The sequence below is a fragment of the Oncorhynchus nerka genome, linkage group LG21 (genome assembly GCF_034236695.1).
Source record: "Oncorhynchus nerka isolate Pitt River linkage group LG21, Oner_Uvic_2.0, whole genome shotgun sequence".
Taxonomy (NCBI): domain Eukaryota; kingdom Metazoa; phylum Chordata; class Actinopteri; order Salmoniformes; family Salmonidae; genus Oncorhynchus; species Oncorhynchus nerka.
In genome coordinates this window covers 29,590,709-29,601,295 of record NC_088416.1, presented here as the reverse complement: position 1 = coordinate 29,601,295, position 10,587 = coordinate 29,590,709, and the positions used below count along the sequence as shown (strand labels likewise).

At 42.2% G+C, this 10,587-nt stretch overlaps 2 protein-coding genes across 3 annotated transcripts; both read right to left on the bottom strand.

Annotated features, from left to right (window-relative positions):
- Positions 1-979: 979 nt before the first annotated feature.
- LOC115110432 (DNA-directed RNA polymerases I, II, and III subunit RPABC2) lies at positions 980-3,596 on the bottom strand. Its single transcript, XM_029636086.2, has 5 exons — positions 3,442-3,596; positions 3,027-3,096; positions 2,608-2,738; positions 1,770-1,841; positions 980-1,656 (listed from the first exon to the last, which is right to left on the bottom strand). The coding sequence occupies exons 1-5, from the start codon at positions 3,459-3,461 to the stop codon at positions 1,566-1,568; spliced, it is 384 nt and encodes a 127-aa protein (XP_029491946.1). The 5' UTR covers positions 3,462-3,596; the 3' UTR covers positions 980-1,565.
- An 82-nt stretch (positions 3,597-3,678) lies between these two features.
- LOC115110430 (MICAL-like protein 1) lies at positions 3,679-10,498 on the bottom strand. 2 transcript variants are annotated; one of them, XM_029636083.2, is made up of 15 exons: positions 9,893-10,498; positions 9,048-9,096; positions 8,768-8,909; positions 8,597-8,655; positions 8,309-8,433; positions 7,654-8,201; positions 7,429-7,471; positions 6,191-7,337; positions 5,775-5,876; positions 5,554-5,680; positions 5,324-5,414; positions 5,128-5,201; positions 4,876-4,990; positions 4,724-4,767; positions 3,679-4,590 (listed from the first exon to the last, which is right to left on the bottom strand). In XM_029636083.2, the coding sequence occupies exons 1-15, from the start codon at positions 10,033-10,035 to the stop codon at positions 4,469-4,471; spliced, it is 2,931 nt and encodes a 976-aa protein (XP_029491943.1). In that variant the 5' UTR covers positions 10,036-10,498; the 3' UTR covers positions 3,679-4,468. The 2 variants fall into 2 exon arrangements, with proteins under 2 accessions (XP_029491943.1, XP_029491944.1); XM_029636084.2 differs by having other exon boundaries at positions 5,775-5,873; positions 9,893-10,497.
- Positions 10,499-10,587: the final 89 nt, after the last annotated feature.

Sequence of the window (10,587 nt, the reverse complement as noted above, 5' to 3'; positions counted from 1 at the left end):
CTATAAAAAGTGTGACAGGCCAGAAACTGCACGGCACTGGTTGACTAAGGCAGAGAAGATCTATTTTCTTCCTGCTTGACCTGGGCATATCCCTCATTCTCTTTCCAACAGCTTTCTTTCTTTCTACTCCTTCAGCCTGTAGGAGAATGTCAGCCCACTAAGGACTAGAGTAAAACTAGACTGGGGTGTCATGGCCCCTTACACCAAATCTGCTAATTGGGCAAGGGTCCCTCTTCAGCCCCCTCTCCCAACCTTGGCTAGTGCTCGTTGCCTCAGTAACAACCCATTTCCACTAAAACAATGAACTGACTGTGCTTGTCTGTTTGAGTGTATGTAGATAGCTCTCACCCTGTCACTTGTTTTATGTCAGTTTCAGTATCTGTCCATCATTGGGAGGTATGGGTACAACTTTCACAATAATATAAAAAAAAGAGCTGTTTGACTGTGGAACTCAAACGGGAGAAAATAAAACACGGACTCTGTTGTGAAAACATATCCATGTGATTTGGGGTGTTGGGTTGTATAGGTGTTTTATCTGTACTAAGTGTACAATTCAGAGGAACTAGGTGCAAGAGTTTTGTACGGTAGAGTAAAGGACACACAACTGATACAGTCAAATCCAGCGCAACACACATTCCTTCAGTCTATAATTATGCTTGGGTCATGTCAGTGTGACTCAGTACTTCAGCCAGCCTCCAAGAAAAACAAATGTTGAAATCTAAGAAATATGACACAGAGCTCTTAGAAATCTTAGTTCTTGGGAGGATTATTTAAAGACATTTTGCTCAGAGCATAGGTGAAACTGTTTCAGCAAGTTATTCACTCAAATTAATTTGTGAGTTGCACCATTTGTATACAGATGTTTTGCAATTAACTCTGCATGAAAAAAAAAAGCTCATATTTTTTGGCTCTAAACCTTATAAAAGTCACATGCATGCAAAAAGCCAATTGTGTTGGTAAAAAAAAAATTATACAAAAGTACTTTCTTACAAAACAATTTAATCACAACAATAAAACAAAGAGCTCTTCCACAGCAACTGCTCTTCCACCGTCATAAAACTATTCATAAACACAATTAAATTTTTACCTAACACATTGTAAATGTAGACATGAGTTACAGTTCTCCCTTGTGAAAGACAGCTGTAATAAAAGTACATAGCTTTTAGAAGCCCTACTTTCACTTCATAGATTGTATATGCTTCAATGCTTTCAAAATAAATGGCGATACAGTGGGAGGGGTCACATGTGGTACAGTGGGAGGGGCCTAAAATGTAAAAAGTCTTATTAATTGATGACTTCACTCTGCAGGTTGCCCGTAGAGCTGGTTGGCCCAGTGCAGGGGTAGGTAATGTTATAGCAAAGGACCAGTATGTATGCAGGCTTTTGTTCCAGCCACGCAGTACCACACAAGATTTGACTAATCAATTATACATAGTCTTAAATAGACCCTGATTAGTTGAATAAGGTGTGTTAATGCTTTGCTGGAACAAAAGTTTGCACTCACACCAGCCTAGTGGGTTGCGAGGTGGTCTGGCCCTGCCTCTGCCAGTCCGGTTTGGTCTGGCTCAGTCTGTGATGATGAGCTCGTCACAGCCCCAATCTTCATAACTGCCATCAGGAAGGTACCGCCGAATGATGATGGGGATCTTCCTGCACCTGTAACAGTCACAGAAAAAAAACACTCAATCATATACTGAGGAGTAACATGCACTCTCCAAGTATCACACTTCCACCATAAACTAGAAAAAAACAGATTAAGCATAGCTTACTTTAGCTCTTTCATGGCAATTTGCAGAGGGTCTGTCTCTCCCTCCAGCTCCACCATGACTGGGGCACACATGCTATATCACAGAGAAAGTTATGAATAGTGACAGAGACAACATGACAGATATCAGACTATTCATTCCTCCACATACTCAGCAGATTACCGGTCACCAACTAAACCAACAGTTGACACCTGAGGTAGAGAATTTGGCAAGAGCACAAAGTGAGTGGTACCTGTAGTAGTGGCAAAAATAAACATCTGTTGTAATATGCTGGGAACGCAGCATTCCCCTGGGAGAAAATGTATGTTCTGTGTCCACTGCTGCCATTTCTTCCCTTTGTTGTACATCTTGTCAGACATGCTGTAGGCACCAAGCTCCTTCAAACATTACGGTGTAATGTGATTCACGTTGGCTTTGGAATGTTTTGTTGTAATTCTTTACCAAAACAGCTAGCTTTATCTTCATATTTGATCGTTTAGAATGCAGTCAGTTGTCATGTGTATTATGGTTGTCTTTTTAGCTAGTTGAGTCCTAGTTTCTCTTTTTCTATGTTGATATTCACCTTTAGACAAATTATTGTCTTGAGTAAAGGCAAGACATGGGTGGACTCATACACATGCATTACAGCCATGTAGGCGATAAAGCGCATCTCTGTATCGTATTATAATTAACTTCCGAAAATCTCATTTGAGAAACCCATAGATGGTTACTAGCTCTCAGCTAAGAGGCTTGACATGGGCTCTTTTTAATAGACCATATTCACAGGGACTCAAGGGCAGAAAGACATTTCTGAAAAGATGTCTTTCCCTAGCGTATTGCAACACTGCTGAGGTGTACTCACGCTATCTGCAGGGCGCGTGTCCCCAGCACCCTGGCCCTTTCATATTTGGTCATGTATTGGGTTGTGATCCTCTTCTGGTTGGCCTGTGACCCCTCCCCTGCAGGCAGGATCTTCACATTCTCTTGGTCCTCCTAGTAACAGGTCAGGAAAACAAGAAACAGACAGAGAGAGCAGAGGAAGCAGGTGGGAGAATTTCTATAAATTGAGTTTGAATTGGTGATGAAATTGTTGAACATTGAATAGGTAATAGACAGTAATGGATTGATTGTAGTGAAATAAAAAGCATCAGACAAATATGACAGATCACAAGAGATTATTAAAACACTATAAATCTGTCCAGATACAATGAGGCTTACTATAGATAACGTTAAGAGTTAATACCTTGCTAACAAGTAAGAACAAATAGGTGGAAAACTCACATCTTCAACGTTTTCCAGGTCATCCAATCCCTCATCCTCTTCAGCGTCATCAAAGTCTCCATCATCAAAACTGCAGAGGTAACAAGAGGAGTAAAGTGTAAAGAATAATACACTAAAAGGTGAACAGTGGAGTGTGGAGGCAACGTGAGCTAACTTAGCCAGTTTTGTTGTTCTTAACCAATCTGTGTGTCGTATGTCTTTATAGTCTCTAAACGTGGGAACCTTTCATGTTCTCCAAGTGATTTCATGTTCTCACAGGAATTTCAATTTCTCCCAGTGAGAACATGAAAGGTCACAACGTTGAGCTAAAAATCACTGGGGGAACATGGAAGGTCCCTACCTCGAGTCTAAAAAGACATGCGACACACATGGTTGTACTTCATTTTTTTTAGGTAACAATATCCTATATACTTACTCTCCTTCGTTGTCGGACATGTTCCCTTACTTTAGTTTGGTAAAAAAAAACGAGTGTTTTCAAAAACAAAGATAGCGAACTTCAAAACGCTGTTAACAGCTAGATATAATCCGTTTAACCGACTTCCGGTTGCGTGGTGCGTCGATTTGATTGATAGACTAACAACTGCACCATAATATCTGGTTCCGCAAAGCGACTCAACACATGAACGAGATGCTTAAAAAAAATATATATATATATAGATAAAAAAATATAGTTAGGTTTATTTTTCCAAATGTATTATACTAACTAAACATGTATTTTTAGATCGTATAATGTAGTTTTGAGCATGATAAAATACCTATCATCAAGAAGTGGTTAATTCCCACATTGGTGAGACATAAATAACAAAGATCTGAATACAGTGTGAAAGACCTTGCCCAATAAATCAGAATGTACAGGCAATGGAAAGCATCGCCACAATCTGGAGTAGCAAATACCCTGATTAGCCTGTACAATTTAAAAAATATATACATTAGGCATGTGTATGAGGTACATTTAAAAAAAAAAAAAAACAGATTCATGACATTTAAAATCGAAACATTATCAAAAGATTATGATCATACAAATGCATTCTGTTCATACAAAGTACAATGTTTTATTAAATATAATTTAACAAAGTTGAACTGCAAAAATAAAAGTTTAAAGGAGTTATTTTTCATCCCATTAGTGAATGATTCTTTGCAACAATTCATTTTAGGCTGACTAAGGCTTTAAGGAATACAGGAGCAATCACATCTTGTACAAAAAGTGCAGTGTAATGGGGATAGTTTTTTTCACTTGGGAAGAAAATTCATATACTCTGCATCAGAGGCTTCTCTTAATTCTTATCCACTCTCATCCACAGTCCAAGAGTCTCCATCTCTTACCCGTAATCTTCATTCATTTCTTTGTACAATTATGAGACATTACATTGTGGCTCAATGTGTATTTGTTAACAAATATAGACCTATTTGTTCCTTCCTTACAGGGTGAGCCCGAGTCCAACTCAGTTCTTCTTTAGAGAGCCTTTGCTCTTAGAATCTTTATGACTCAGCATCTTCAGCATCTTCATGGGCTTGAACTTTGCTCTTAACGTCTTCAGGTCTTTCCCAGACTCTTTTCTTAAATCTGAGGAGGGAGAAATAGTGATACCATGATCAAATTCTGAGAAATGAAGGAGTCTGAGGTGTAGTATTGAGGGAATAGGAATGAACGAGAGTGTGAACAGACACGAGAAAACAGGAAAATTCTTTCCCCTCACCTTTCTTCTTGATCATGGAAAACAGAGCATCTTCTTCTTCTTCCCTGAAAAAGACAAACCATTGGTAGGTATGAGCAAGAGCATCATATCTGCTTTATGAAATTTGTCTGAATCAATGGCCCTTGGTATTCATCTATGAGTTTTTAATGCACCTTTGCCTGTCCTGATCCAAGCTGTTGATGATGTGGTTCCTCTGTTCAATGATGGTGACAAGCTCCTCCATCAACTGCTGGTCCCTATAACGGTCATCCTTACTCCACTTACACTCTGGGTGGATGATGATTGAGGAGGAGATGAGAGACAAACAATTAGATTAGTCAAATAACAACACGTAATAGCAGTCTGATAATTGCTGAGGAGTAGTAGATACTGGAGGGAGGGTCGTGTGAAGACTGGCCACTCACCTGGTTTGTTGAGGAGACATCTCAGTTCATATTCCACGTCTGCCTGTCTCTCCTCTAAATTCTGTTGCTTGGCCCTTGGAGTACACATACAAATACATCAGGTCCATATGTTGGGAATGATAAAATAAGCAGAGATAATAAAGGTGTTATGGAGGCGCTGTCTTGCTTTGATATCATTTCAGGTCAGTGCACTTACATGTATACCAGCTCTGCGTCTCTGCGCACAAGCATGTGTTTCTCATGTATTAGAGTGAACCAGTCCACCAACATGTCCTCCTCTTCCTGGTCTGAAACAAACAGGTGGACGACACTAGTCTGATCAATAACAATTAATCTCTCACAACAACAATTTATATGATAACTGGAATAATTATTTGGATGTTAATAATAAGCACACCACAGACACGTACAACTACAGACACTCACCATTCTGGCAGTCTCTCAAGCTTCTCTCCATCTCCACCCCTCTCAGCTCCAGCCTGTCCATTCGTTTCTCCAGCTCCCCCAGCTCCCCCTGCAGCTCCTCCACTGGGGCATAGTTGTCTGTCTGCACCTGAGGAGACATGCATGTGTACTAGGGGACTGTTCTGATTTGGAGAAAACACTGGATAATGGGTTAATTCCATTACACTGAGATATCCTCTCACCTTCCTCTTGATGAGGGGGAAGCCATGTCCAGGGGCAGGCTTGGATTTGGGGAACTCAGAGGGGGAGACTTTACGATTGAAAGGGTTCTCCTTGCACACCTGCTAAATTGGAGATTGAAGACATTTCTGTGAAATCCATAATTGTAATATTCAAGCACACACAGTCCAAGCAGCTATCTGGAGTAGGCTATAACCTACAGTATAGGGACGATGTTGTTATGCAGGAATCTTAGAAAAAGATGTTGTCTTTTATGTTAACATGTTGGAAAATAGTTTCAGTCTGAAACTCACTTAACCTGATATCTTTGTATAATACTTATGTGTTGTGTAATACAAGCCCATATGTTCTGTATTTTGGGCAGGTTGAGCTGTGACATAGATATCAGTGGAGACTAAAGAGCAGCATTATACTGTACCTTACTGTGAGAGGGGGTGGGCACCTGGCCAGAGTCCCTCACTTCAGACACACTAGGGAGCGATGGGGGTCTGAGCAGGGAGGGACTGGCTGCTGCTCCATTGGTTGACAAGGTTGGTGGGGTGTGACTTTGAGTACAGGTTAAACTAGTGGAGATTGCGGGCACAGACACACTTTTGGGCAAAGAGAGGCTCTGGGCTACATCTGATTTGCCAAGAGCACTTGGTGCTCCAGTCACACTGCATATGCTATCAGCTCCAGCTAAATTAGACACACTAAGTGAACCGCCAGAAGCTTCAGAAACACCATATGAACTAGCTCCTTCAGTTAAATTAGATATGTTAGGTGCACTAACTGCTCCAACTAAACCTCCGAACCCACTAGCTCCAGCTAGACCAGATACACCGTGTGAGCTGGCTACTTCAGCTAGATTAGATACATCAAGGGAACTAGCAGCCTCAGCCAAGTAAGATGAACTTGTGGTTTTAGCTTCAGTCAAATTAGACAAACCAAGTGAACTAGCTGCTTTGGACAAGTTGGTTGATTCTCCAACTCCAACATCTGTTAAATTACATACATCAAGTGCGCCAGCTGTTTCAGCCATGTTAGCTATCCCACCAACATCAGCTGACTCAGATATACCAATTGAACAAGGTTCTTCAGCTAAATTAGATACAGGAAGTGAGCATCCTGCTTCAGCTAAACTTTCTTTCTCTGGTGCATTAGCAATTTCAGGTAAATTTACTGCGTCATCCGCTCCAGCAATACTAGACTTGTCAACTTCTCTGGACGTGTCCTCTAAATGAGCTTGGCAATGTGAGCTGGCTGCTTCAGCTAACTGACTGGTACCACACCATGTCTGGCTGGTTACCATTGAGGGCTGTGCTTGGCCTTCAGCACCACTCATTGTGTTCTCTTCCCCAGTGTAATCATCATCAGCCTCCTCATCCTCAAACTCCCCAAAGGGGTTGGGAGGGGGTTCTCTCGCTCTGTACCAACTGCCTCTGAGGGAGGGTATAGAGCCTGAGCGTGGGGGCTTGGGCATACTAGGGGGTGGGGCAGGGGGAAGCTTTGGCCAGGGCCCTGGCTGGACAAGCTCCAGCCATGGTGGGTCTTTGGGTTTAGGGGGCCCACTGGGTTGGCCAAACCTGATGTCAAAAGTGAAATAAATAAATAGGCATTAATTGGACAATTCTACTCAAAGTTACATCATGTGTTATGTCTGATGAACAAACTTACCTGCGAGAAGGATTGGGTAAGGTTTTATTATCAACTGGGTAACCTGCAGAGAGAGGGAGATGGATAGTGAAACATGTAATGGATATGTTTGAAATGAGGAGAAGATGGGATGTCTACACAGAATTGAGTGCACTGAAATATTCTGATAACAAGGACATACTCTTCATACAGTCGTAAAGTGAGGTCAGAATCGAGAAGCTGGAGTCGGTAGTTAGTCTTACTCACCAGAAACAAGGGGGCTGTCCATGGTTTTAGGTGGACGGGTTCTAGGTGCAGGACGAGGAGGGGTGGAGTCTAACACCCGCCTGGGTGCAGGAACTGGCCGTTCAGGGCTTGCAGAAGCCGAATCGCTGTCTGGTGTTACAATGAGTGTTTTGGTTGTTTGAATGGGCCGTGTCCCTGCTTCTTCAAGCTTTCCCTCTTCTACAGTGGGCTTTGGAGGACGGGGTGGCATTGGCTTCTTGAGTGTGTCGTGCCTTGTCTTTCTCTCACCTCCCTCCGTCTCTGTCCCTCCTCTTCCAAAAATAACTGTCTCATCTGAGTCTGTTTTTCCAATAAAATCAGAGAGATCGGGGTTGTCTGTTAATCCACCCTGAGATAGTGTCACCTCCTGCTCATCAAATTTGGGCAGATTCTCTATTGATCCAGTTTGTTTACTGTAGTCAGGGTGGGCATTTTGACTGGCTGTCAAGTGGTGGGTGCAGACCAAGGAGCCAACTTCACTCCCCTCTTTGTAAGACCCTGGTAAGAGAGTGCTGCTGCACACACTGCATCTGAAAGAGAAACACAGGATGACATGAGAGGGACACAAATCCCAGATTATATTTCACTGTCTGCAGATAAGGATAAACTAGCGTTGCCTTCTGAGCAGTAGTGTTACCTGAAGCAGCTGCGGTGGTAGAGTTTCCCCTCAGTGAGATGTCTCTGCACCAGGTGGACGTGCTTCATGCAGGAGGCACAAGCGCTGCATGGCCTGCCACTGTTGGATGGCTCCTCTGTCCTTGACTGTTGAGCAGGGGAGGTCAGCCAATGGCAACAGTAAAGAGGAAGAAATGTGAGAATTTGGGAAGAAAGAGGAGATTGAGATAAATAACTTTGTGGACAGAGTTGAGATTAAGTAATAAAAAATTCAAATAAAAATGGCTTCATAACAACTTTATTACATTACCTTGGCAGGCTGCAAACCTCCAAGAGAGTCAGGTTGTGTCTGGGAGTGACTGGAGCACTCTGCGACATAGTAAAAATGAACACTTTGAATACACACACATTTGATAAACACAGGTGGAACCAACCATGTGCTGTTTTCCCAATTTGACTATGACACAATTTAGCCACACACCATGAGACTTCTTGTTGAAGCAGTGGTGGTAATGGGAGAGGTAAGTGATGACACTTAGCCGGTCTGGCACCTCTGTGGACACCATGTCCTTAGCATCCAGCAATGCAGGGATTCCCAGCTTTGACTGTGCAACCTCAAATGCCTGGTAGGAGAGGGGATCAATAATGAAATGCCAGACAGATAGGACAATATAAACAGATGTAGCGCAATGTATGAACATAAACATGCATTGAGACAGTTAGGCATGCTTGCAGGAAAAACATAATTATGTAAAACTCACCAGATGGTTGTTTTCATAAACGTTATCTTTGGAGAGGGAGTTGAAGTCTCTGGAGCAAAAGCAGAATAGTACTATGTGATACAAATGATGGGAATCAATATGTTTTGACCATGACCGTTTACAATCCAAGGAAACACCAAGTAATTGAGTCCCCTCAACTTGCTCAACAACCACATTATTCATTATCAGATTCAGCTGAGGTCTAGAATTTATGGAGTGATTGGTACCAGATAAAATGCTCTTAGTTTTAGAGATGTTCAGGACTAGTTTATTACTGGTCAACCATTCTAAAACTGACTGCAAATCTCTGTTCAGCGTTCCAGCGATTTCACTATCTGCGGTTGCTGACGCATGAAGGGTTCAATCATCCCCATACATAGACACACAGACTTTGTTTAATGCCAGTGACAGGTCATTAGTAAAAATAGAAAAAAGTAGAGGGCCAAGAGAGCTGCCCTGCGGCACACCACACTTTACATGTTTAACATTAGAGACGTTTCCATTAAAGAATGGAGTGGGGAGAGGAAAGGATAGAGGAAGATTAAGGAGAGTTAACTTGGAGCTTAGGCCATGCTGTGGTTCCGTGTATCAGGGCAGACAAATCCACTGTGACAGGATTCAGGTCCCTGCTACAGCCACAGATTAGTTTGCCAGCTGCTCTGGATCAGCCTAAGGACAGGCAGGAACTGAGTCCTATAGGCCTACTGTCAACAATGTACTCACATACAACACACTGACTGGGGCTGTGGGAGACTGGGTGCCAGTGTTGGCCCACAGTACTAAAGAGGATGGGGAAGCTCACAGGGGAGTTCACATTCTTATTCTAATTTATTTTATATACTTACATCAAATCAGGTCGGTGTTTGTGGATAATGGCACAAAACGCCAATCCATCTCTGAATGAAGAAGACATGTTCCTTATCTCCACATTGGGGTAATTTTCGCATTTTATGCGACACCATTCTTGTAAAGCTTTCAATGACCCCATGATAGAATTTCATTCTCCCATGTTAAATTGAGAAAGTCAACAACCACTTCAACTTCAACCTGTCAGATCCTGGATATTCAACCCTGTTTAGCACACTCACTAGCTACGTTAGCTCGTTGGCTATATTTTGTCGACCAAGTCCAACATTGTTTTTACTGAGAAAACCTATGAGACTTCACTGTAACTTGCTTCCAATGTGTTGTTCCCCAAAAGTCTCTAATCTCAGCGAAGTTGATCCTTGAAGTAGAAAATAGCGAGCAACGTCCACTTTCGCGGGTTGATTTGCTGTAAAATGTTGACACAACAATAAATCTCTTCACTCAGGTATTTTTTTCGTTCGAATCACTTTTGGGTTACATTTTCATAAATGTGTTACGTTGTTTAGCGATCTTCGCTTTCCGAGATAATGTACTACCCCGAAGAGTTGATCACACAGAATAAACACCAAAACAAACCCGTTACTGTACCACAGGGTAACTGTACTGACTACACACATGTACAGCAGTACACCTTTGTGCCGCTAGAGGGTAGGGAAAACTGGTAGAAATCTGA